The 27,510-nt window shown below is 44.0% G+C and overlaps 1 protein-coding gene across 1 annotated transcript in view; it reads right to left on the reverse strand.

Annotated features, from left to right (window-relative positions):
• Positions 1 to 1,734: 1,734 nt before the first annotated feature.
• Trappc11 (trafficking protein particle complex 11) overlaps positions 1,735 to 27,510 on the reverse strand; it is a 43,343-nt gene continuing 17,567 nt past the window's right edge. Inside the window, exons 11-30 of the mRNA NM_177240.3 lie at positions 26,391 to 26,484; positions 25,658 to 25,737; positions 25,488 to 25,566; positions 25,361 to 25,415; positions 24,890 to 25,035; positions 24,168 to 24,229; positions 23,943 to 24,075; positions 22,478 to 22,608; positions 19,188 to 19,343; positions 17,193 to 17,380; positions 16,941 to 17,089; positions 15,489 to 15,610; positions 14,919 to 15,038; positions 13,415 to 13,480; positions 13,160 to 13,316; positions 10,261 to 10,372; positions 8,526 to 8,617; positions 6,610 to 6,743; positions 4,846 to 5,013; positions 1,735 to 2,525 (exon numbers count right to left, since the gene is read on the reverse strand). Coding sequence (NP_796214.2) covers positions 2,481 to 2,525; positions 4,846 to 5,013; positions 6,610 to 6,743; positions 8,526 to 8,617; positions 10,261 to 10,372; positions 13,160 to 13,316; positions 13,415 to 13,480; positions 14,919 to 15,038; positions 15,489 to 15,610; positions 16,941 to 17,089; positions 17,193 to 17,380; positions 19,188 to 19,343; positions 22,478 to 22,608; positions 23,943 to 24,075; positions 24,168 to 24,229; positions 24,890 to 25,035; positions 25,361 to 25,415; positions 25,488 to 25,566; positions 25,658 to 25,737; positions 26,391 to 26,484 — 2,289 coding nt within the window. The 3' untranslated portion in view covers positions 1,735 to 2,480. The remainder of the gene's footprint in view (positions 2,526 to 4,845; positions 5,014 to 6,609; positions 6,744 to 8,525; positions 8,618 to 10,260; positions 10,373 to 13,159; positions 13,317 to 13,414; positions 13,481 to 14,918; positions 15,039 to 15,488; positions 15,611 to 16,940; positions 17,090 to 17,192; positions 17,381 to 19,187; positions 19,344 to 22,477; positions 22,609 to 23,942; positions 24,076 to 24,167; positions 24,230 to 24,889; positions 25,036 to 25,360; positions 25,416 to 25,487; positions 25,567 to 25,657; positions 25,738 to 26,390; positions 26,485 to 27,510) is intronic.

Here is a 27,510-nt window from a genome sequence, read left to right on the forward strand (position 1 = left end):
GGGGGACGGGGGGGGGGGGATGTGGAGGGAGACGGAGACAAAGACACAGACACAGAGACAGACACACAGAGACACACAGAGAGATAAGAGGCTGGCCAGGAACACATGGAGAGAGGGGTGGAGGGGAAAGGGGTTAGGGACAGTGTGTGTGTGTGTGTGTGTGTGTGAGGGAGAGAGAGAGAGAGAGAGAGAGTGTCAGAGAAAGAAAAGGGGCTAAGAGAGCAAGGAGGGACCAAGAGAGAGAGAGAGAGAGAGAGAGAGAGAGAGAGAGAGAGAGAGAGAGTCAGAGAAAGAAAAGGGGCTAAGAGAGCAAGGAGGGACCAAACAGTACCTTTCAGAGCAAGCCAGGCCTACATGGCTGTTGCCAGGTAACTGTTGGGCAGAGCCTAGAAGGAATGCCAACAGTTACAGACATTACAACTTAATTAAGTAACATAACCCATCACTAAGCTGTTTTCAAAGGAAGGATTGAACTGTTGGGTGCTTTTTCTGGGTTTTGAGGTCAGGAGAGGGAGCTATAGAAAGGAGCAGCTGGGAGCAGGCGCTGATTAGCTTTGTGTCAACTTGAGGGGAGAGAACTTCAAGTGAGAAAATGCCTCCGTAAGAGGGCTACAGGCAAGCATAGAGCATTTTCTGCCCCTTGTGATTGGGGCCACCTTTGGTGGTCCTGGGTTCTACCAGAGAGCAGGCTGAGCAAGCCAGGAGGAGCAAGCCAGTAAGCCCCACTCCTCCATGGCTACTGCTGCTAAGTTATTCTCTGCCAGTGAAATGAGCCAATTCAAGAAGAATTAACACATATATCTATAAAGGCAGGTTTATTGGAAAACTGCTCTCAGGGCGAAGTTCACTGGTCCCAAGGAGGGGGTCAGTGAAGTCACAATAGGGAGGGAAACAATGAAGAGGGGGGAGAGAAAGAGAGAAAGCATGCATATAGATGGGAGAGACCAAGATATCTGCTTTTTATAGGGAACAGCTTGGGTGGGGGGGAGCCCAGGGCAGAGGCGGGTAGGCCTTGTAATAGGTAGGGCCTGAGGGCTGCTAGGGGCTGGGGAGGCTGGAGGCCAGGTCTGTACCAGGCTTTGTTATGTAAAATATGCTCCTCAGCTGTTTGTCCTGGGTCTGGCCAAGGCCTGCCTTGACTTCCCAGAGTCTGGGAGTCATGGTCTGATACAAATCTCCTAATACATACTGTCTTATTAAAAATCACCACTCATAGTGTGTGCCTGGGTAAACTGCAATGCCAGGTAGCGAATGTAACACAGTAAAAAGACAAGGCAGCAGACATTCTCATGAGGGGCAGAGGTCCCAGGTGACATGATGAAGGGAGGAAAGACAGGAACCTGGTGAAATGATAGCTTGTATGCCATTATCTTGGGTTAAAGTGCATTTAACCCAAGATAAGTCACAATCTTCCATGTGTTTTTCAATAAAAATATTCAGTTTCAATACATGCCATATTCAGTTTCAATACATGCCAATATGCCGAGGCAGGCACTAGCCAGCCAGCCACACAGGTGAGATCCTAGTCCACTCGGGAGCCATACTCCTGTGGCCTGTCCCTGAAAACCCGTGACACAGGAACTTATGCCCTCAGACAGCCTTGCATGGGCTGCGCAGGTCCTGGAACACAGAGAGACCTTCCTGGGCTCTCCATTACCCTGCAAAATGTTCCTGGTAAAGTGTACACTGAGATCCAACCACATAAAAGAAAACCAAAGGTATTTACGACAGATGTGAAAGAGAACATATTTTATTTACATCACTATTTCCTTTTTATAATATGCCCGCAGTCTGCATAGTACAAATTTCTAAGAAATTATGTAGTTTTAAATTAAGATATTTTACAAAGAAAATGTTCACCATATGATCTGTCTCCATTTACATGAACTTAAAGGTCATTCTGAATAGCACTTAGGAAATTATGTAACGGGACTGAAAACTCTTAATGCTTCATTCTCACAAACTTGGTCTAGCAACTAAGCTTATAATCAGGTCCCCAGGACGCACACAAATGCACGTGTGGGTTGTAGTTTGAAACTTTCTAAAGGTAAATAGAGCACAGCTCTTAACTGCTCCAATGAACCCCTCTCCCAGAGGTCAGACCTGTGTCTGCACTAAGTACACAGGGGACTTACAGGGTGGGTCACTTGCAGGCACACCCAGGTGAGTTGCATCTCCTCTGTCAGCCACACTTGGGTATCTGTTTCTATTGATGCTGGACATCAAGACACATTGCACTAACAGCAACGATGACCTCACCCCTTTCACATCACATGACACAGTTCAAACTTTTATTAGTGAAACTAGAGAAGATGATTTCCTCAATATTTCAACCATGAGTTCCTCTGAGCAGCTGGTATTATGTCCATGAAAAAATAGTCAAGATTAACTTTTCATCATGGTCAAAGCTACAGCCACAGCAGACCTCCCAGGTAGTCTCTTGACTCCGCTGTAAGAACACCAAGCGCCGGTCCTGGACATCACGCAGCAGCGATGGAGGTATCCTCCAAGAGGCGACCCTGCGGCTTTACAACAGGAAAAGCAGGATGGAATTGCAACACCGTCATAAGAAGGCCTCTGTTACGGAAAGCACTTTGGAATTTCTGCGGCTATTTTACAAACTGGAACAGCAGCGGCCCCTACACTTGCACTGCAGATCCACTTCAGTCAGCTCCTCGCTCCCAGCCCTGTGCTCTCCACAGATCCTCACAGCCACTGTGTAAAATGGGGGCTATCCCCAAGGCCTGCCGACCACGCAAGCTCAGCGTCCTCCTGTGTCTCAAGACCTGAACTGACACAAAGCTCCTTTAGGCATTGAGGATCCTCTGATCTCAAGTTTGGGAAAAATGTGACTTACAATGATCTCCCAAAATACCCACCTACCCACTCACCCACCCACCCATCCATCCATCCATCCACACACCAATTCATCCATCCATCCACCCACCCATTCATTCATCCATCCACCCATCCATCCACCCGTCCGTCCATCCGTCCATCCACCCATCCCTAAGCTCAAGGATAGAAGCAAATACTTTCGCTTCCCTATGCTGACAATAAAACATAGAACACCACACCCCAACAGTCGATGCTAAGGACAAACGAAGACATCACAGAACTGAGGATCAGGATTTGACCCCCAGATGTCAGGGGAAAAGCAGGGCCTGGTGGCATGTGCTTGTGATCCCAACAACGGGGGACAGGCAGATCCCTGGGGCTCACTGGGCAGTCAACGTTGGCTTACTGTTCCAGGCCAGTGAGAGATCCTACCTCAAAAAGCAAGATGGATAACACCTGACAAACAATATAAGGTTGACCTCTGACCCTACACAGATGTGCACGTGCACGGATGTACAGGCATGCAGACTTGCACAGCATTACAACTGCGTTGTTTGTTTGTTTTATAGTGTTGAGGATGAATATAACTATTTAAGCTGTAAAATCCACAATAGGTTAGCAACATGTTACAGAATCATCTAATGGGTATAAGATTTGTTTTTAAAGACAGGTTCTCTCTGTAACTCTGGATGCCCTCGAACGCTATATAGACTAAACCCAGCCTCCTCTGCCTCCCAGGTGCTGGAACTAAAGTTGTGTATAACCATGCCTGGCTGAAAAGAAATGCTTGCAAGTGATTTTATCACAGATACTCAACAGTCAACTTCTGCAGAGCATGAGAAAGTGCTCAGAACATGAAACTGAATAATGCTGTGATCCAAACTGTCTGCTATCCTGAGGTAGCACAGGTCTCCAAAGGCGTCAACGCACGTGTATGTGGGTGAGTGTGCAGTGTGCATTTGCACACCACATATGGACCAGTGCACCTTATAAACTCGTGTAGGATATGTGTGTGTTGAACACACTCCAAGAATGGAGTCTCGTAAGGAGAATTCTGAGGAATTCTGAGAATTAGAAACTTCAAAAATAACTGGACAATAGTTTTGTGACCTCAGTATCTTCAAAAACATGAATTGTTCTTGGGATGTGCTTTTGGGCCCCTCCCAGGTGTAGTGGGCAGGAGTGAGTTTACCTCAGATTAGTTATCCCAACTGTTATTTGTTTACATGTTGCAGTCGAGCCCACCCTCGACTGCAGCGAAGGTAACAAGGTGCTCTGGTGGTTGGAAAAAGGCATGCTAATTACAGTAAAACTTACGCTTATTACCTGGAACCTCTCCTGACACACACACACACACACACACACACACACACACACACACACACACACACGGCAATCAAGGCAGACACCGAAACGAGTGACTGTTTAAAACTGACACATTAATTCAGAATATAATTTCTGGCCCTTTTCAGAAGGAATCTAAATCCTGTTATTAAAGAGGTAAGAGCTAGGAAAGTTCAAGGCTATTTAGAAAGTGAACCTATCTGATAGAAAGCAGTTATGAACTACAACTGAACACACATTTCACTATGTCTAAGGGAAACCAAGTTCAGAGTCACCAAAAAGACAAATCACTAAATATCTAAGGCAGAGGTTCTCAGCCTGTGGGTCGAGACCATCAAAAAACACGTATAGCGGATGGCTTTAAGAACTGAGACATGGCTTAGTAGCAAAATTGCAGATATGAAGTAGCAACAAAAATGAATGTATGGTTGAAAGTTCCTAAGACCATCAGAAAAAAGCAACGCACAGGTTGTGAACTGCTGATCTATGGAAATGACAGTCTTTGAATTTAGATTCTATAAAATGGTACCACAGAAATAAACAATTACCAAATGCATATACTAAAAGCAAATGCCATCACTGCTAGCTTTCACTTTCCCTCGGCGAGGCTTCTGTCTGCTTTTAAGATAATGAGTTTAAAGGCCGGAAAACCGGAAGTCTCACCTTCACAAAAATGCTGGTCGGGATGAAACGTCTGAGCAGCTGGTTGGTGAAGTTGGGAAACCTAAGCAAGTTGATGTTGAGCGACGGCAGCTGCTGGTACCCAGCCATCAGAGGATAGAAATTATACAGCATTTCCTGTTTGGTGCCAGGGAGAATACGCAATCGGATCTAGTGATGAAGAGCCAGAGGAAAACAGTCTCAGAGTTTCCTGTATGAACGCACATCCCTTACATCGGTGCCCTCAGTTATTTATGAAGGACAAACCCTGCTGGTGAAGTTGCATGCTCTCTTCTAGCCAGCCTTCCAAACATATGGAAATGCACTTTATGACACAGGCGCCAGCACTCAGTTTCTGTCAAAATCAGAAGGGCAGGCAGCACGTGCCTTCTTAAGGACTCTAGTTGAGTTACCATTTTGTCCTACACCAGGCATATTACAATCTTCAAAAGATATTATATAATAATTTACCAAAAAAAAACTCCTGTATCTCTTTATAGGCACTTTTCATCAAAATAAAAACTATCTGATTTTGGTTATTTCTTATAGGAATTTCATACTATATATTAAGGTAAACAACTTGTAGAGCAGGGCTCTGCATGCTGGCCAGCCTGAGAACATGGGTTCAGTCTCCAGGTCCCGCATGATGTAAGGAGAGAACTGTCCCCCACACAATGTCCTCTGACCTCCACAGCTACCCTGATGCACATGGACATGACATTCCTAACTCGTAATAACTTCATGACAAAAAAAAGATCAAACTTTAGAAAAATATACACTGTAAAGTTCTGGCAAGACAATAACCCGGAAACAGCTTACTAGTTTACAAATGAGAAACACGTATGTGTGTGCACACTCTGTGCCAGGGACAGCATAGCACAGGCTTGTGACGGACTAAAGCTAGGACATGTATACATTTATAACAATACACAGCAATACTACATAATTCATGTATAATTCTGCTGTGTATCTAACAACAAATTCAGAATTCTGAATATGTACAGCAAACTGGTTGGTTTGTTTGAGGTAGACACTTGTGTTAAGACACATTTGGTCCTGTAATTAAAACTGTCCCTTTTTAATAAAAGGCATTGTTGCTGGGCAGTGGTGGTGCAGGCCTTTAATCCCAGCACTTGGGGGCAGAGGCAGGTGGATCTCTGAGTTCCAGGACAGCCAGGGCTGCACAGGGAAACCCTGTCTTGAAAAAACCAAAAAGCAAAATAGTAAAAGTCATTCCTTGACAAACGTGCAGCGTCTGAGCGTCTGACTCTCCTCAGGAACATGTTTTTGACAGAGTTTTTCATTTTAAAAATTGATAAACTTTTCCATCTGACGTGACTGAATAAGGAAGAAAGGTTGAATAGGTAATAAATAAATAGTTCCTAAACATAGCAGAGAAAAGTACATTTTATGCAAGATGAAACCCTGTATAAGTCTTCAGAGAAGCCAAGCAGCTTTAACCTCAGTATGGCTGTGGTCCAGGCCACAGGCCACGACCGGGCAAACAGAGAAGAGGTTACGGTGCTCAGGGATGCTAATGTGTTATTATAATGTAGTCCTGTCGCCAGTGAGCCATGCTTTATTAGGGGTAAGAACCCATCTGTCTGATCTCAAAGATGTGAAACGGCAACACACCTCTGCAGGAAGTTAATCTTTACAAAGGCTTAAACATTTACCACTATGAAAACACGACCCCAGTTCTCTGTTGGTCCCACTCCTGTGGTCACACACACACACAGCAGCAGCAGCAGCAAAGATGACCTGTACCTGTTTGAGGCCTGAGAACATGAAGGCGTCACTGGGCTCCACAGAAATCTCCACATCTTGAACCAAGTCGGTCTTATTCTGCAGGTGGTACCTGACGGGCAACGACTCTCTGACACGTCCAAACGAGGGCAGGTCTGTGGAGGAAGCACAGGTTCTCGTGAGGTGAAAGGCAGCTCATCACACAGGCGTGTGTTAGACAGACACAGACACGGTGGTACACAAGTTACGGCTTTGTGTGTGGGATCCTTTCTTTGGGAAAGGATGCTGACAGGACAGGCTGAGGAGGAATTACTTCCTGTGACGGACAGAGAGGGAGTCTGGCTGCCACAAACTTACAAATAACTTTACAAATCTGCAAACCATCTCCCAAAATATCAATCACAGTTCCTAAACTAGAATAAGCAAACATTTTACTGAGCCTAGGTAAAATTTCCCTCATTCACTCCTTCAGATTTGCCCTTTTCACCGGAGTTCTGCAGCTTTATTTTTACCAACATATAAAAGTGAAATGTTTTATAAGCTTGTGACCACTCTTGCAGAGGCCACGCAACGTGATGTGTGCTGTGCTGTCACATGCAGCTCCGCTTAGGCAAGCACTCAGGTGGCTGCATGGTAGGAGGCAGGCACTGGATGCTATTTTTAAAGTCATCATAGACATGCTAGGGGCTGATAATGGAACGTTTCTCTCAATAGAATTACTCAACGGAGAGAGGAGAAGTGTGCCAGGCATGTGGTGGGGCACAGCTGGAAGCCATGCACCTGGAAGGAGAGGTAGAATGAACAGCAGGAGTTTCAGGCTAGCCTTGGCTATGCAGTGAGTCTGAGGCTAGCCTGAACTATATGTCGCCTTACCTTAAAAAGACCAGAGAGAGAGAGAGAGAGAGATAGAGGGAGAGAGACAGAGACAGAGAGACAGAAGGTGGTAGGTTGAAATTACAATAGCTACTATGTGCTTCCTAATTTGAGATTAGCTGGACTGTATGTGATCCTGTGTTAAAACAGGAGAGAGGCAGATTATATGCCCACTAAAGGGAACATGAAGCATTCCTAACAAAACTGTAAACTGAATCTGCTAAGTCTGATGACTGTCAATTTACAGGGATGTGAAAACAATTAAAAATGAGATCATAAAATCAGCAAAATCCAAGCAAATGAGTTGGCTTCCTCAACAAAGCATGAGGAAGAGGGAAGGGCAGGTGGAAGCAGCAGAGGAGGTAGGTGTGCAAACAGGAACACTGAAAACAGAGCTAGGGGCTAACAATGAGGGAGCAGACAGCAGCCCACCTAGAGACTTAGACGGCTAAAGAATTAGCCACACCCTGCCGTGGAAAGACCTGAAGAGGAGCTGAGAAACACCCAGACAACCAAAGTTTCAACATTAGAATCTGGTGATGTTTAAGAATCTATTGCTAGGCTGGACAGAGCGGCACATACCTTTTATTCCAGCATTCATGAGGCAGAGGCAGGAGGTTCTGTGTGAGTGTGAGGCCAGTCTGGTCTACTTACAAAGTTCAAGGCTATCCAGGACTAAATAATGAGATCATGCCTCAGCCACCCTCCTACACAAAGAATCCACTGATAATTTTAAGTCCATTTAGATGAAATGGCATGTGGGATATGGCTGATAATAGCTGGGGTAGGACCATAAAAAGTTTAGAGATTGCTGGGTGTGGTGACGCACGCCTTTAATCCCAGCACTTGGGAGGCAGAGGCAGGTGGATCTCTGAGTTCGAGGCCAGCCTGGTCTACAGAGTGAGTTCCAGGACAGCCAGGACTACACAGAGAAATCCTGTCTCGAAAAACCAAAAAAAAAAAAAAAAAAAAAAAAAAGTTTAGAGATGTTAGCCATTTTGCATAATACACTGCTACCAAACTAAGTTCCTCGAAGCCCAGTATGAGCACCATGAAAATCCCACCTGCGTTCACGTGGAGAGGGATGTTTTCAGCAATCACGTGAGGCAGTGTGATGACGGTGCTGACGGCGGGGATGCTTTCCACAACCGAGGCCCTACGGCAGAAAGTGCAGCTCTGAAACTCACACTTAGAAAGTTACTTAACCAAACACAGGAACCTGTATTATCAACTCCTTCAAAAGAAAACAAATTATCCATTTCGCAAAACTCCACCAACAGCATTTTGAATCCCACTGTTGTTTTGAATGGTCAATGAGCAGATGTTACAACCCAGGGCTACTGGGTGTTACCACTGGGAGCTAAGGCAGGAGCTACGACCGTTAACACTTGAAGCACATCACTGGATCCTGTGTCTGGAAAGCAGGATTTTTCAAGGCAAAAATACTGCAGATTTACACTAGACACAAACTCCTCTTCTCTCTTGGGATGCTGCTGAGGTGGGCTTTCAAAGGGCATAGTCAGAACTCAACACAAGTGCACAGTAGAAACAAAAAATTATAATTTTGCATTTTGTCTTTTCATTCTCTATGATTTCTTTCAATGAATTGGAAATTTTAATTTTAATATTTTTAGCCTTATCTTTTGTGTGTAAGTTTTTGTCTGAATGGATATATGCGCACCACATGTGTGCTTGGTGCTCATGAAGTTCAGAAGAGGGTATTGGATCTCCTAGTTATGAATGATTATAAGCCAGTATATTCTGGGAACTAAACCCAGGTCTTCTTGCAAGAGCAACAGGGGCTCTTAACTGCTATCATCCCAGCTCCAGATGACACCTTTCTAAGACACCAAGAGGCTTATTTCTACCAACAGAAACATAACCGAGTGTTGTACAGTCACATTATATCCAGTAACCCCCTTAGTCCTTAATCCCTTGGTTGTCTTTTTAAAAAATCTACTTTGTCTATGTTTAAGTGCGTACATAGGCATACATATATAAAGTCATGTGTGGGGGGCTGGCAAGATGGCTCAGCAGGTAAGAGTACTGACTGTTCTTCCGAAGGTCCTGAGTTCAAATCCCAGCAACCACATGGTGGCTCACAGCCACCCGGAATGAGATCTCACACCCTCTTCTGGTGTGTCTCAAGTCAGCTACAGTGTACTTATTTATAATAATAATTAAATCTGTGGGCTGGAGCAAGCAGGGACTGAGCAAGTGGAGTTGACTAGAGTGAGCGAAGCTGAGTGGAGTGGAGCTGACTGGAGAGAGCAGAGGTCCTAAAAATTCAATTCCCAACAACCACATGAAGGCTTACAACCATCTGTACAGCTATAGTGTACTCACATACATAAAATAAATAAATAAATCTTAAAAAAAAAAAAGTCATGTGTGGTCACAGCCTGAGTGTGGAGGTCAGCGGACACTTGTGGGGGACACTTGTCTTTCCATCATGTGCACTCCGGAGATAGAGCCCAGGCTGTCAGGCTTGGCAGCAGGCACCCTTTGGCTGCCGAGCCACCTTCCTGGCAATCGCTCTCGGGTTCTTCTGTAGACAATCCCTCTGACTACAGGACTCCCACCTGACGCTCTCACAACCCTGTATTCAGCTTCAGTATGACTGAAGTCTCACTGGCATTTCAGTCAGAAATTGTGTCAAACCAAGTTTGTTTCATCTTCCTCATCATTGAGATTTAACATAGTCATCACACTTATGACTGTCACTCCATCAGGATAAATGGCAATGACAAACAGTCAAGATATTATGAGAAGACACTGAGGGAGAGCAAAGATTTTTACCTCTTCCAGGAGATAATGTAATGTCCCGTTGCCACTCCACCTTCAATGTTCCCAGCAGACGGGCAGCGAAGACAGAAGCACTCGCTAGCGCTCTCTCCTGTCTGTAAGACAACTGCAAGGAAGAAGCCTTATAGCCTACATCGTAATTTAACCCATGAGAGTTTTACCTCAGTAGACAATAAAGCAATATATTACAAATGAACTGTTCTTACAAGCCAAGGCTCAGAAATGCTATATTACTTTTTCTATGACACGTAAGTCTATTATTGAGCTAATCTGTCAATATTCATAACAGTAAAAACCAGTGATTGGAGTCGTAGCAGGACAGTTGACACCCTCTTCACATGGATGTGTGTGCTCACATATATACATATGCACCCGCCACCACCGCCACCACCGCCGACACCAGTGGGACCTTTATAGATCTACAACAAAGTCCCACTGAAAAGCAATGAATACGGACAGCTTGAAGAAACAATGATAGCATCAGTTTCCTTTGTCCAAATTATTTTATAGCAAGAAAGAAAAAAGAAAGAAGGAAAGAAGAGAGGAAGGGAAGGAGGGAGGAAGGGAGAAGGGAGAAAGGGAGGAAGGAAAGAAGATAAATATTTGGGGGTAAGGAAAAAGAAAACTCCATTACTCCAATTCTATTGACACCATTCCTCTTTTTGACTCACCACTGAACTCATTCAATCAGAAATGAGTTCAATCCGCACCATCGCTCCACTATCGACCCACTGTACTCATCTCGTACAGCAAGAGTTCCTCTTGCCACTTTTGCCTCTATCTAAATCAAATCTCTACCTTTCAACACTTCACAGCCACAATGTCCGTCTTTAAATGCAAGTGGATGACAGCTTCTAGCTAACACAATTATAGTGAATTTGTGAGCAGCTGCAAAATAACAACATTCTAAACAATGGGTTGGTACTTTTATGGCTGCCCACTGAAGACGACTGTACTAGGTGAATGGCTATCTGGGCAAGGAGTCCCCAGTGAAAAAGAAAAGGGCCGGTCAGTTCTTAAGTTGTTTCAAGAAAACTTAAAAAGTAACAGACAACATCCAACCTAACGCTTTCTTAGAAACCCACCAGTTCAAGCCTGGGTGATGCTTCTATGCAGTCCTGGGCTGGTCATAGTACATCTACCAAGGCTCTCCTAAGGTCTACGTCAGGCAGAATGATGACGATGTTGGTTACACATCAACGTGGTGAATGTGTGACACACAAGTGCCACACTGTTGACTATGAGTGAGGCAAGAGGCATGAGGCAAACTGCAAGTGGCCCCTCTGGAGGAGTTGGGAGAGGTCAGGAGCCCAGGGCTTCCCTAGAAACTGGGAAGGAACTACCCATGTCAACACGTTGTTTCTAGGATTTCCAACCTCCAGAACTTTAAGATAAGGCTAAGTTCACCGGCAATAAGATACTGAAACACCAGAGGTTCAGACCAGAAATTAGTCCTCAATTTAATACACGGTCATTAAATGATGTCAGCAATATAAAGATGAAAAAGACAGGCTCTGAGTCTAAAGAGCACAGTCTACTGCGGGAGTCTTATGCAGAAACAGCTAACAGGCTGTCACAACAGAGGTATGGACAAAGTGTCACGGGTGTGAAGGAGTGCGAAGCCTGCAGAGGAGGATCAGGAGTCACAAGGAACAAGCAAAGGGGAAACAGGTGGACAGATGTGAGAAGGGTTTAGACAAAGTGATAGATAACCTGTTCAAACCTCCACGGAGCAATGTCTGCTAACAGCAAGTCAGCCTCAGCTCAAGTGGGAAAAGCGAAGGAGAGTAGAGACTGGTGTGCAGGATGCTTGCAACCTTCGCAGAGCCTGGCTCTGAAAGCCAGCGTGCTACAAGCGCTGGAGGAGGAGCGACAGGACCACAAGAGTGTCAGAGGAATCGGATTCTAGCCGCATGCACCAGGAAAAAGGGGAACAATCCAGTTAGAAAGCCACTTCTACAAGCCAGAAGAGAGAGCCAGGATGGCAGTGAGCAAGGACATGAGACGCTGGACTCAGTTTCTCCCTTTCCTGTACACTGATTCCTCCAGCAGGACTAGTAACACGGGCGGGCAGTCTAAAGTTCTGTAGCAGCTGAAGACTTAGAGACAGAGGGATGCCCAAGCCAGGATCTTAGAAATGGCCAACATCACACAAGCACATCAACTGAACAGTGCACGTAATGGCCATGCCTGCACGGAAGCAGCCAGCGGCTACTTGTTCTGCTGTCCCCACCACACTAACCTCGCCGCCTGCTTGGGTATAATGTTGCTCCATTTAATATTCACATTAGCTATGTAACTCATAACTGTTTATGAAAGTGCACTCAACAGGGAAGGTCTCACCTAGGTTTGAACCTGCTCTCTGGACTTTTAGCTGGGTGAATTAGCAAATCTATTGTCTATCTAATAAACACCCTGTCCTATTTCTAATTATAAACAACAGCAAACATTAATTTCAAATTTAAAAAAACCTTAAAATTTCAAAAATGAAAATCCTATTTTGCTTTCAAGTATACTTCTTAAAATGTTTCTTCCTTAGAGTAAAAAGGAAAAAAAAAATATGACCTCTTATGCTGGGCATGGTGACACAAGTCTGTAATTCCAGCACTGGAAATAAAGACAAGGGGGTCGGGAGCTCAAGGGCATCCTGAGCTACCAGGTCAAGACTAGCTCTGGCGCCACGAGACCTTCTGAAAATCGAACCAAACAAAACCCAAAGCTGATCTGCTAAAATATAACATGCTCAAGCATACTGTAAATACTAATCCTACCTTAACTCTAAGTGTGTTAAGTCTCAAGGTCCCTTATTTTGTAAAAATCTAACTAGTGCACCGCTAACCGACACGCATGCATGCACATCTGCCCCTTATGTGAGAGTGATGTAAAGTTTTACCTTTGTCTATCTGGGACTCCAGATGATCCATTGCAGTCATTGATGGAGCAAGCTGTAGCTCACTGGACACAATTGTGAGGGCCCAAGGAGAGGCACTTAAAACATCTGTCATCAACAGGAAGGGGATGTCTGCATAGACTCTTTCCAGGTGCTCAAACTGCCACCAAGGAACATGTAAGGTGTCAGCAATCACACTCATTTTTTCCTTGAATTCCTCTAACTGACAGGGTTCCCAGCACCGATCACAGAACATACCTTTGTGGAAACAAATCTGACTGCGACATCAAATGGAAAGACAGTTTCTATTGTGACAGTATCATCCTGGAAGAAAGCATAAGGCACATGCAATGGCTTTCCTCATCTGCTAACAAGGAGTTTTAAAGCTAAAAAGCTTACAAGGTGTAATCTAGAATTGATTGATAAACAACCCCAAGTTACACACTAGGAAGCAAGAGTCTTTTTCCTAGATAACAGTTGTAGAAATCTACATAATGACCTGCTCTCCTCAATGAGTTCTCTGACTGTCTAGCAGTCACATAGGGAAGTGCTTTCTTCAGTGTGCTTTCTTCAGCATTATTTATCTAGTTTTTTATCTCGAGATTGGGAGGAGCAGGCAGGACAGGCATCTTTATCACTCTACAGAGGAGAAGCCAGAGGTTAAGAAGTTGAAGTGATTTGCCTAAAGTCACAATGGAGCCACACCCAGAATCTGGACCATCCTCTCTCGTGATTTTTCTTTAACCTCACCTTGACTCAAGGAGACTGAAATACCCACTCAGTAAGGAAACAGACACTATTACAATTGTCATCCACACACAGTATAATGCTCACAGCATCTAATCTATTATAATCGACTCTTTAAGATGGAGGTCTAGAATGTAAGTCACAAGATGAAATCTTTACCAACTCTGATCATGGAGCTCTACCCTAACCAACACGCTGCCTCTCCCCTCTAAATGACTGCTTGAGAGGCCATGGGGTTATTCTTCCTTTAAAACAATAACCCAACACACCGACGAGAATTATTGTGGGCCAGGGAGGTGGGTCGAAGGATAAAGGAGCTTGCTCCTAAGTCTAATGACCTGGCTTCAGTTTCTGGAACCCACACAGTACAAGGAGAGAACCAATTCCCGCAACTGTTCCCCTACTTTCACATATGCACGGAGGCCTGCACATATGTACGTGCGCACACACATGCAAAATAAACAAATGTAAGCCCAAGTCAGGCTGTAATGTCAGACAGGTGTCTGTCATCTGTATGGCCATGGCCACGATGATGTGACTTAGTCGCTCACATAAGCCTACATTCTAGGTCTCAGTTTCACCGCACTCCCAGGGGACGGAGATTAAATAGCGTAGTGTGAGCCGGGCATAGTGGCACATGCCTTTACAACCAGCATTCTGGAAGGAGAGGCAGGCAGATCTCTGTGCGTGTGAGCCAGTCTGGTCTACACAGTGAGTTCCAGAACAGCCAGGGGATCCTATCTCAGGGGAAAAAAAGATGGTTCACATAAAGTGTGGGGTTTGGTTGCCCATCTGCTAAGTTACCCTTTCAACAACAGTTTCTCTCCCAATAACTCTGAAATGGTCCATGGACAACTTCTAAAAAACCACACCATAATCAATTCCTGGGCCTTTGCTTCTGTTGGGTGGAGAGACCAACCTATTAGATGATATATTACTGCCAAGACCAAGAAGATATTAAAATAACACAAATGGAAGTGGTTCATACATGAAAAGTAGTCATGGAAAAAAATACCTTGTGACACTTGCAAATAATTTCTTTTCCTTCAACAGTTGTATTGATCAGGTAAGAAACGTACACAAGGAACATTCTGGAACCCACTGTTCCACAGCGAACATATACTGTTTTTTCTAGCTGCAACACAGTAAGTATTGTAAATTTAATGTTACAGAGGCTTTCTCCAGATATTCTAAAACAATGTTCCCATTTAGAGATGTCTGGCTAGATACTTGATACAGGCTGTCACAGTGTAACCCACGGGGCTAAGGAAAGTCTGCCACCAGCCACATAGAACCCTGAGCTGACCTCTGTGACATAATCCTCCACCTTCTCGCGCTCTCCTTCAACCCCCTACCACCTTTTTCTATGTGACTTGGAGACAGAAGTTGATTGAGAAATTCGTGCAGTTACAGACACCAGTGATCTCACCAGCGGCAGCAGGCGGTCCATGGAGGGTTACCTGTTCTATGTAAAATTCCAGGAACTGCTGATCGGTCAGTCACAGTCCCAGAGCTTGGCTATGCTGTTGTAGAACTACAGCCCAACTCCTGTCCTGTCCTGACCATCCCCGCTGAGCACGCTCACCTGCTCCCCTGGGTGTAGGTCTCCCACAGGAATGTCAGTGAGGAGGGCTGGGTAGGACTCATCACACAGCTCTGCCCCGTGAAGTGTCACATGAGTTTTCTGGGTTAGATTGGCATCCTGCCCTGTGAAGGTTGACAGAGTGGGGCTTTAGGACAGTATAATAATCAATACAATATGAAGTACACTCTATCACACGCACGGCCTTTTAAATAAATATCCTATCACTGATGTCATGGTGTTTACCTTGTTCCTATATTGCTGTTAAGGGAATTGTGGTTTCAGACTGCATTTTAATTCACTTTAACTGGGCTCACACACATCTTTATGGATCAAAGTAGGGACTATTACAATCAATATATTTTTGCCACAAGAAAGAATTTTTATTCTTACAGTGTAAACATCTGTGCTCAAGGACTGAACAAACTCCTAGCAAGCATTTGTGCTCTGCTGCCTGTGCAGGCGTTTTTCCCTGCGGGATGCTGGAGTGTGGCAGACCCAGAGAGCTGCGCTGGATCTAAGGGGAGGCAGCAGTGAGCGTGAGCTTTTGTTGTTGCACATCTGTCTCTGCAAAGTGCTTTGGAGCTGCTTCTCCCCCAGGGAGCTGTTCACCGCCAACTGTTCAGATAGTCCGTTTGAGTCCACTCTCGCTTCACCATCTGATCAGAAGTTTGCTGTTGTCCAGCATAAGAGAGGGACAGTTCAAAACGATGACTGCTTTCTTCTCAGTCAGCTCATGGAAGCAACTGCTGAGGGCACTGCTGCGCCTTTCCCACTTGCCTTAAACGCCGACTACCATAGAGCAGTCCATGCGTTCATACAGGCCTGCCAAGAGCAGCTTCAAAGACGGCTCTCCAGTGGTCAGCTTCTGAGGGCTCTGCCTGAGCCCCTCCTCTCAAGGGTCTTGTTTCCTTTCTAGAAGCTCCTGAACAACCACCCAGGTGTGTTTGTAAGCAGGCCAGATGTGTTGCTGATGTTGTGAGCTATCTCCAATGCTTCATCACACATTTTTAACTTGTATAAGAAAACCACTCAATGGGTCAACAGGTAAAGCCCGTGCTGCCTAGCCTGATGACCCGACACACATGATGAAAGGGTAATCAACCCCCACAGCTGTCCTCTGACACGCATGCTACAGTACATGCAACCATGCCCAAATGAGTAAAAATTTATACAACCAAGAAGCTTTTTAAAGAAAATCATTCAAATCTGCTTTTTTGTGTAACACAACTTTCATAGTGTAATATAAATATAAAATAAACAGTAAGTCATTATCAACAAAGTGAGAAATCCATGTTAAAACCACGTTTAATATAACCACACTTACTAGTGTATTCTAATATTACATGGCAAATTTCAACAGTGCAAAAAGACCACATTGCCTTTTCAACCACCATAGTACATGGCTCCTGGTCCACCTTACACCGAGTAGGAACTTATAAAGTGGATGCTCACCTGGCTTCAGGCCCGCAGTGAGCTTCACATCCCTGATTGGGGACTTCTCGTGGGACTGAACAGTGACAACCAAACAGTACATCTCATTCATTAGAGCAGGGGGCTCGTGTCGCAGGTGGACAGAGATGTTTGGGACTCTGGAAATGATCCTTTGAAAAGAAATAGCTCAATAAGCAGCTTAGAGAGCAGCGGTACGTCCAGCCCTCCTCCAGAGGAAGTGGGACAGTCTCGGTGTCCTCAAAGTGCACTTACATTGTGCTTGCCTGGATTATGACGCTGTCCCAGTGGATCTCGTCCTCAGCAAGCTTTGGCCGCCTTTTGAAAGACCTTGCAGCCTGCAGGGCTTCCTGGGAGGACGCAGCATCTCCTCCTCCTCCCTGCCAGCTCAAAACCACACACCGGCCTGACTCGCTGCCCAGAAACAGATCCACAGAGGTGATCTGAAAGGAGGCACAGCACACACACCATCACACACCTGCTTGTCATTGTCCCGTCAACAACCTATCCACACGGAGGACGATCACACTTAATGTGCACCTAGTCACCACAGGATGAAACACAGCAGAACGCCTGCTGGCAGACGCTCGGCCTGGCCAGGCACTGACCATCCCCTCAGCTTCCAAGAGCCTGCATGTATAGGTATGATGCTGGCCCTGGTACAGCACTTGACAGGACAGATGCTTACTGGCGGACGCTGAAGGAAATAAGGAGTTACTACCGACTAGCTTACCAACTAGTGTCTAATCCCACAGACATTTCCGCTCTAAGTACTTACAGTGGTAGTAATGAAACGTTTTAGTAACTCAATACTACTTTCAGATAAACCCATTTATAAAAGGACCCAACATAGGGTTATTAACTATAATGATGGGTTTCCTTAGATACCAAGTAAAAAATAAAATGTAGCTCTAGGTGTAGGAACACAGTCCAAGAATGGAATTGTGGAAGGGGAATTCTGAGCACTTGGGGGAGAGAACCCCAAGAAACAAGTCTCGTGACCTCAGGTTCTGCAAAAACACAGAGCTGTTCTGGGATTCTGCTCTTGTGCCCCTCCCGGGTGTAGCGGAGAGGTCAGTTGACTTGAGCTCAGTCATCACAAGTGGCTATTGCTATTGTTTATACGCCTCTATGGAAGGCTGCATGCAGCTTGGCCTTGTGGACCATATACAGCTTGAATTCATGACAACTGCACTCAGGGAAAGTTCTTAACATCAGGACACAGTCTGTCTGCTGCTCTGAATAAAGCTGGCTATTGCTTGAGACTTGACTCCATCTCTCCCAGGTTCACACTGCCAACTAAAGCAGTAAACACACAGGTAGATTTCGTCAAATCAGGAAGGACTTGTAAATGGAAGAAACTAAGGGCTGGATATTAGCCAATAAGAATTCGTCTACTTTATAGAGGTGGCTTTGCAAATGTAAGTAGTATAACCTTATGTGCATACATTTTAACAGTGGTCCTAAGGTCTCACTTGGCTAACCACTCTCTTATAAGTCCTGGACACAGGCACGCGGAGAGTGCTCACTGTGCTGTAAACTGTCAGCATCAAATGACTGACAACCCCGCAGAGCCCAGAGCTTACAGATGAATGACTGAGACACACAGGTTAGCATACCCAGGACCTCACTAGCTAGGCTACAACTAAAGATATGCATGCAGGTGGCTCCAGAGTACACACAACATAAAATACCATTTCACCATACAGCTTCGAAGGGCTTCTCAAATGTTATACTATATCAACCTGTTAAAATATTAATGTATCCTCATTGTCTTTAAATATATGCAAACAGCAGTGTTTGAACACTAAAGAGATAAAGTCGAAATTAGGTCCTATTACATATATTTGATGTTTTATGTAAAATAAATCATTGAAAATTCCTTAACTGATAATTTACTTATTAAAAAAATGAGATTGGCCTTATGTATTCAGAGCAAATAATGTCTACTTATAATACTCCTGGTGAGAAAAGCCGGGAACGGAGTATGATGTCCTGTAAATCCTGTTGTCCTCCTTCACGCTGGGGCCTGGACCCAGGACCTTGTGCATGCTGGGAAGCATCCATTCTACCACTGAGCTACACCCACGGGGCCCAGTCTCCAACTACAACATTTTACAGTACAAAGGGACTGACAAAGAACACATGGAAGGAAGCCTACCAATGACTAAGAATGCATCCTTTACATTTTTAACATAAACATACCACTTTTGGCATTCAAATTAGTTTTAAGTGAATTTCATAACTTACCTCGATTTTCTTTCCCACATCTTCTGTTTTTGCAACAAATTTAAATGACAATTTCCTTGTTTTGCCGGGAACTAAGCACATCTTTCCCTGAGTCAGATTTTCTAAGACCTCACTTGCTTTGGATGCTTCTTCCAATACACAGAATTGGTTGTAAACCTTAGAGAGAGGCGAGTGACGTTATCATTTGCAAGCATCAGATATCGGATCTTTTGCTAACACTGAGCACCAAGTGATTCAAAGCACATTTAGTTCTAGCCCAGGGGTTCTCGACTGGGTCGTGACCCTTGGGGGGTTGGACACCCTTTAACAGGCATTGTACACCAGATATCCTGTATATCAGATATTTACATTAAAATTCACAACAGTAGCAAAATTACAGTTATGAAGTAACAATGTAATAACTTTATGGTTGGGGACCACCAAACGTGAGGAACTGTGTCAAAGGGTCACAGCTTAGGAAGGCTGAGAACCACTGCTCTAGAGTGAATATCACCACTGCACTATGCAGTGGTTTTTATATAAAAAGAATTATCTTGATGCCAAGTTCATGTACTTACTGCTAACACATAGGAAAAAAAAAAAAACCATTTAGCACACACAGCCTGATATCTGGAAGCTTTGAAATACCAATTCCGAAGGAGAAACAAAATATATGTTCTTTGTTGTACTCTTTCCTTTTTAAAAAAAGTTATCTATTATTATTTATGTGTGCCTGAGTGTGTGTGTACTCCTGTGTATGAGTATGTGTGTGTGCTTCTGTGTGTGAGAGTATGTGCTTCTGTGTGAGTATATTGTGTTTGCCTGTGTGTGTGTTTCTGTGTGAATGTATGTGTGTCTGTATGTGCTTATGTATGCACATGCGCATGTGTCCTCATGTGCATATGTGTGTGTACAAGTGCGCTTGTTGACGGAAATCACCATTCTCATCTGTTACTAAGTGTAAGTAAGGGCTTCCAAGAGCAACTTCCCATCACTGCAGACGAATTGCCTGTACAGAAAATACTATTTTATATATCCTCCCTGACTCTCACTTCCGACTGACTAAGGCTATCAAGCACACGTTTCCCTTGTTTCCTTGTGCTCTACAGCTTGAATTTCAATAAGATATAATGAGAACACAAGGAAAGTTGAAAGCTGGCATTTTATTCTACCACAGCGTTTCTATTAGTGTTTAACTATGGACGACGCTTATGCTTCTTATTTATGTAGACTTGGAGGCCATTCAAGGAAAGGTGACGTAAGAGGACTACATTGGCTCTAATTTCACATGAGGGTATCTCACAATGAGGAAAAAGGAAAAACTGTCCATGCGACAGTTTTTAAGAGTGTAATAAGGGAATCGAGCAGCTGAGAAGTAACTGCACACACCGATGGCCACAGAGCTACGGGCACTCATACTGAGAAGGCTAAGTGAGCCACAGGAGAGACAGCGAGGTATACAGGGGTCACTGCAGTCAGGGCAGGCTTGCCTGAGAATGTGACGTTTTAAGTGATCACCCTAGAAGAATGAGCCAGGCAAGGAGAAGGCAAACCGAGGCAGGCCAAGGAAACAGGCCGAGCCAGCCTCTGGCCCTTTACTTACCCTAGCCACTCCTCCTCCTCTCTACTCCCCAACCCCGGCCTGTCCGCTCTCTGTGTGCACACCAGAGTGCACACTCACGTGAAGGGCAAAGGAAACCCTGGGAACTTCTATCACCCTCCTCATTTCCTAGAGGCAGGGTCTCTCACTGGACAGCCAGCAAGGCTCCAGGGTCACTCTGCTCTGCCTCCCAACACTGGGGTGGGTTTGCAGGCCCCTGCAGCCACGCCCATCTGATTTTATGGGCATGCAGGGGATCTGAACTAAGGTCTTCCCATGCTCTTATACTCTGAGGTGCCACCCCAGCCTAGACTTACCAACTATAAAATGCCTTTCCCACAACTAGCATCCTGACCCAATCCTCACATTTTCTACCTGGATAAATATAATTAATGTCTAATTACTTTCCATGATATCATTTCTTTAAAATAAATTTCCTCAAGTTTCATGTTTCTGCTTTTACACCATCAGACTAATGAGATGGCCTCCCTGCTTAAGGGCTGGAAGGGAAACAAACTGGTCTTTAAGAGAGCCAGATTTATCTAAACATCTCAATTACTGGGTATTTCTCTGGTCTCATCGATTAGTTTCTACTAAAACAGATAAAATTCTTCATTATTACAATCTAACAATGAAGTCTGTATAAACCAAGCAGTGAATACATCTTAGAGGTTTTGCTGATCCATCTGTTTCGTTCTTCAAGGTTCCTGCAGCCCCAGCCTCACTTCTCACCACTCAACCGGGCCATCTATGAAGTGGTTGTCCCGCCTCACCAGTAAGTGCACATGCACTCCTGTCCCTGCATTGCGTTTCCTCAGACATGGTCTCCCATCCCCATCTTCTTACACTGACTCTGACCTTGTCTCGGAGCTTCTCCTTCTCTTGGCCGTGCCTACCGTTGCCATGCCTACCGTCACTATGCTCCCAGCAGACAGTAGTAACAGGTGGTCTGCAGTCCTTACTGGACAGAGCCTGAGTCCTTCTGGCCCGTCCCTGACACTCCTACATATAATGATGCTGGTACACAGGATCCCTTTACATTCACCATGAGACTGCTGGGACTCTCAATACATGTGTTGGTTAAAGGCTTAATACACTTTCTACTCGATCAGAAGATAATTATCTATTAATCGAGCACAAGGCGAGATAGACTAGGCTCCGGCCCTTGGCTTTAGTGTATCATCACACTTTAACGTGTTCATATGCCTAGAGCATGAACGTGTTGCTTATGAGTGCACAGAAAATACTAGACTGTTAGGAAGTAGGCAGAGAAGCCCTGCCTCTAGCAGGACAGACTGCAGAGTGCTGGGTCACTGGGCACATCACGCCTTCCACTCCACTCAGTATTCCAAAACCAAACATAAACTAGTTCTAAAACCAAACTAACAATAGTAAAACAAATGAAGCAAGCGATTTTAAAAATTAGGCTAGCTTCACACTAAATATATCTTATTTGAAATTCAAGCTACACATTATAAGAACTAAGAATAATATTCTTGGCTTACTTAAGCCAGAAATGAAAAAGAAAAATTAAGAGCAGGAAAAGCATACTGAATTAAGACTTTGGAAATACAAGTACATTTATTCTTAAATAAGTCTAGCCAACATCAGATAACGAGTAAGATGTAAAACTCACTAACCTCACTTTGCACAGTTTACTGAGAGCTACAATGACATGCACATGGAGGAAACATACGAGTGTGTACACTACCTGGTTATTAAAGCTGACGCAGAGCTTGGAAAACCTAATGGGGTGTGGACAGTCAGCCTTCAGAAAAACATCAAACTCAACAGGAACATCCACGTGAAAACTTGGAGCGTGGAACTTGGCTTTGCATTGTACTGGAAATCAAACAAGAAGGTGGTGGGGGAGGGAGTCAAACAGTCCCAGGCATCAGAGCACACAGCACTAAGTCATCTTTACAGTGAGCACACAGCGCTGAGTCATCTTTACAGTGAGCACACAGCGCTGAGTCATCTTTACAGTGAGCACACAGCGCTGAGTCATCTTTACAGAGGCAGCTCATCTATACCCTCACTGCCTTCTTTCTTACGACCCCATGGATGGCAGCCACTCAGCAATGGCAAACAAGCTCTTTGTAAAAATAAAGGTAAACAACGGAGCTTCAAAACCATCATCGGAGTGGGGTGCTGTTTGTATGTTTCGAGACAGGGTTTCTCAATGTAGCCTTGGCTGTCCTAGAACTCACTATGTAGATCAGGCTAGCCTCCAACTCAGAGATTCACCTGCCTCTACCTCCCAAATGCTGGGATTAAAAGTGTTGCCACCACTGCCCAGCTTCAAAAACTTCTTAAATTTTAAAACCACATTTGTCCATAAAAAGTTGGTGTCAAAAGGAACGGTGTAATTTTCAATTATTTTATTTCAAAACACCTGCCTAAACTTTAAAGGATGCAACTTTAAAATGCTATTTCTCAAGGACATTTCATATTATACTTGAATTATAAATAAGCAAAGTATATTTTAATAAACAAATGTAAGTATTTGAACAGGGGAATAGTTCAGATTGTAAAAGCCCTCCCCCCAGAACAATTTTTTTCCAATTCACTTTTTCTAAGCAAATTTAAATTGTGAATTATACACATATAGGAAATGCATACAACATCAAATCATTCTATTATAGTGTTATTATTTAATATGTGAACCAGTGGCTCTCAACCTGTGGTTCACGACCCCTTTAGGGGTCACATATCAGATATCCTGCATATTAGTTATGTACATTATGATTCATAACACTAGCAAAATTAGATATGAAATAGCAACGATGTAATTGTCTGGTTGGGGGTCACCACACACGAGGAACTGCATGAAAGGTCCCAGCACTGGGAAGGCCGAGAGCAACAATGCACACTATACTGTTATACATAAAATAAAAACATTGTTTTTAAAAAGAAAACTAGAAAATGTTCTTTCCTGTGGTGTTTTAAAGTAACAGTAACCGAGAGGAAGGCTTTCAGAACTCACATATTTGTTCAATAAATACTTGCTGAACTTAAAATACTTGATAGCATATTGTTATGACTCTGAAGAGAAAAATCAGATCCATGGCTACCCACAAGCTGGCTATACTCTGACTACTTTTATATTTATTATTCTGCATGTATTCACTTCAGACAAAGGGTTTCTATGAACACTGTGGATGTTGGCTACACACCAAATGGCACGAAGTCCTGTACGCCTATCTGGAAGACATTGCTGCCAGCCAGAGAGACCCGGTCCGCCCACAGCTTCTGCGCAGTCTTCACCGCTAAGACATCACAGTCAGGTTCAGGGTCAGGGCTTTCATTCTGCAATGAGAGTTCAAACTCTGACAACTAACTGAGGAAGAACACACACGATGCAGATCTGGGTAGACTTTCTACAAGGAATGACAACCTACCATTAAAACATTCATGAGGTTCTTCTCTATCCGAGACTTCTGCTCATCTTTCAGAGTTGAAGCTGAGATAGGAAAAGAAAATAGAGCTGTAAGACAGGCATGTCAGTCCATCATCCTACCATGGGGTTACAGGCCACTATAAACTGCCCAAGGGTGCTGGGCACAGCTAGCTCTCCAGCCCCAATAAAATACATTCTTTACATGTCTGTCCTTTGAGACAGGGTTGGTCATTGGCCTGGAGCTCACCAGTTATGACAGGCTGACTAGCCAGGAGCCCTAGGGAATCCTCCTGTGCACAAAGCTCCAGGGCCAGGCTTAGAAACACAGGCTACCGTGCCTGGCATAAACATGGTCCTGGGAGTTGAAATCAGGCAAGCACTCTACCAATGGAGGCCCCGTTCCGGCCCCTTAAGGTATTTTACAGCAAGTGCTTCTAACATGACCGAACATGGTGAATTTTATATAATAAAAGTACATTTATTGTTTTTCTGTGACAGGGTCTCTCTATAGCCCTGTAGAACACACTATGTAGGCCAGGTTAACCTTGAACTTACAGAGATCTCCCTGCTTGGCCTCCTGAGGGCTGGCATTAGAGATGTGCTAAACCACACCCAGGACAGAAGCACTTCTAAATATTTGACAATGAAATATTCCAATTTAAATATATATTTACGATGCAAACTACTGTCTGAGCTGGGCTTTTACAGAAAAAGCATCAATACCTCGTCCAAGGAGTTCCAGAGAATAAGTAATATAATCTTTTAACTGGGCCATGAGGTAGGAACACTTCAGGGCTGTCGTCAGTATCGACGTGAGCAGAGTCCACCACGCTTCGCTCCGGTAGTCACACATCACATAGTCCAGCAGCCTGAGAGAGAGAAGAGCCACTGAAAGGGTCCCTCCAGAGGGCTGACAGGTCTATGGAGAAACTGCACGTGTCTTTCTAACCTTGTGTAAATAAAGAAAAGCCTCTGATGGTCTAACAGACACTGTTCACATGTAGTTAAACCTGAGGTTCCCTAAAACCTTTTAAGGAAGGATTTTGCTAGCAGAGGACATTGAGAAAATACCAAAAAGCTGGAATTTAGTAACAACAGACACAGTAACAGCAAACCCTTCCACATAAACGCCTTTTCCAATTTCTCCGTGAGGCAATCGGAGCACTTGTGAGACTCGGCAGCGACAGGACTCACTTCAAAGCTTTGGTGTAGTCCTTTGCATAGTAGTACTCCTCTCCCATCTGAACCACTGCAAAGGAAAAGAGGGGTAAGCAGCTCGCACGCCTCCGGCAGCCCAGAGCCGCGCGGGGCGGGTACATACTGAGGTGGCTTTTCATCCGTGGGCACTTGTACTTCTTGAACTGGGCAACAGCATTGCTCAGAAGAGCGATTATTATTTCCTGTCAGGAGAGAGAAGGTATGCGACATTGGAATGGAAACCATTTTACTAGAATAGTGCGCAAGCAGTTTACACTGGGGAAAGCGACTCACAGAGTGGACGACACTTCTCTCCTTCAGCTGAATGGCAAGAATCCCTGCTTTCTCTTTCTCAGGGTCCGAGAGGTCAAAGCCTATGGAAGACAAGAAGCGACCATCTTAGCTCACGTAACACAACTCTTCACACGAGTTCCTTGAGTCCTTCACTTGACTACCGTGTGCACCTAAGACTTGCGAATATTCTAGAATGTAACGATTCTCAGAGACAGCTTCACTGATCTGGAGAGTTCTCGGCTCTCTCTGTCCTGGCAAGAACATTGCTAATCCCAGTGTTATGTCCCCAGCTGCCGAGTGCTATCCCCTCACACTACCAATGACTCAAGTGCCCGATGCACTGGCACTTAAGGTGCTAACTGCCATGGGTCCCGCTCCACCAAATATGCACTTAGTGCGAAAGATGGCCAGGAATGCAGTTTAAGGCAGTCAGGAAGGGGCAGTGTCCCTTTAAAATGCTAAGTAAATCACCAAAGTTGAGTGCTTAAATGCTCAAATGTTTTAACAATATCATTACCTGTAATTAGGACTCCAATATGTAAGGAAAGAAACTACTCTAAAAACTAAGTGTGCAAATCTTAGAAACAAACAAACAGACTAGGAAAGAACACTTTTTAAAAAGACTTTAAAAGCCTATATATGCATTTCAATACAATTCCACCAGGCATTAGACAGCATGACAGCTATCTCTCTGTCTTCTTGCAGCTAAGAGAAAAGGCAGAGAATTACTTACTTAGTATTCCTTGTCTCCAGGGCCTCTGTCCATAAAAGTCAAGAACGCCTGATTGTGTTTCTAAGGGATCAGGGTTGGGGTACATCACAGCAGCCTGAAATCAAAAGAACAAATCTGTACAAGAGTCTAGGTCATCCACTCCAAATCCAATCTTCGACTGAGTAAAGAGATATCCATAAATATAAACATCAAGTACCGGGTTACACAACACCATTACAAATATTTTAACATCCTTTACTAACATTTAGAAATCTTACAAAAACTCAAGTGGGCAGTGGTGGTGCCCACATTTAATGCCAGCACTCTGGGGGCAGGGGCAGGTGGATCTCTGAGTTCAAGGTCAGCCTATCTAGAGACTAAGTTCTAGAACAGTCCTAGCTATACAGAGAAACCCTGGCTTGAAAAACCAAAACCAAAACCAAACCAAACAAAAAAAGACGACAAGAAATAGTGTGAAAACTGTAATCTGATACTGGTGCTGAGGTCACAGTAACTGACTTCTTTGTCACATATTCTTTTTCACCTTGCTATAATAAAATAGGGAAAGTGTTACAAATGACGGTTAGTATATACTTCACATATAAAATTTTTTCTGTGAAAATAAAAAAACGTCATATAAAGTTCTAAAAACCGACTTGCTTTTCTTCATTATTCTGTATTAGTTCTGTTACTGGTAGAAAACGGTATTTTTTTGACACTAGAAAGAAAATATTTACACTAGTTTTCCTTTTTTTATATTTAAAACCAAACTGAAATATAACTACATTATTGAACAATTATAAAACACCCAAAAGGAAAAAAATAAATTCTAATTACTAATAAAATTACTGCCACTTGTTAACAATATGTACATTATTCTCACATACTATCACGCAAAACTTTAGTTGTAACTGACTAGCATAATTTTTCAACCTACTTTTTCCATTTAAATATATTCCATACATTTCACTGTAACACTAGATATTCTTCTAAACATTTGCTTTCTAGTGTTTCCCTGCTGTTACGTATTTCAATAAACTCTTATACTATTCCTATGTTATAGGGCTGGAGCGATGGCTCAGCAGTTACAGAGCAGTGGCTGCTCTTCCAGAGGACCCGGGAGCCACAGGGCAGCTCACGA

The sequence above is a fragment of the Mus musculus genome, chromosome 8 (assembly GCF_000001635.26).
Source record: "Mus musculus strain C57BL/6J chromosome 8, GRCm38.p6 C57BL/6J".
NCBI classification, from domain to species: domain Eukaryota; kingdom Metazoa; phylum Chordata; class Mammalia; order Rodentia; family Muridae; genus Mus; species Mus musculus.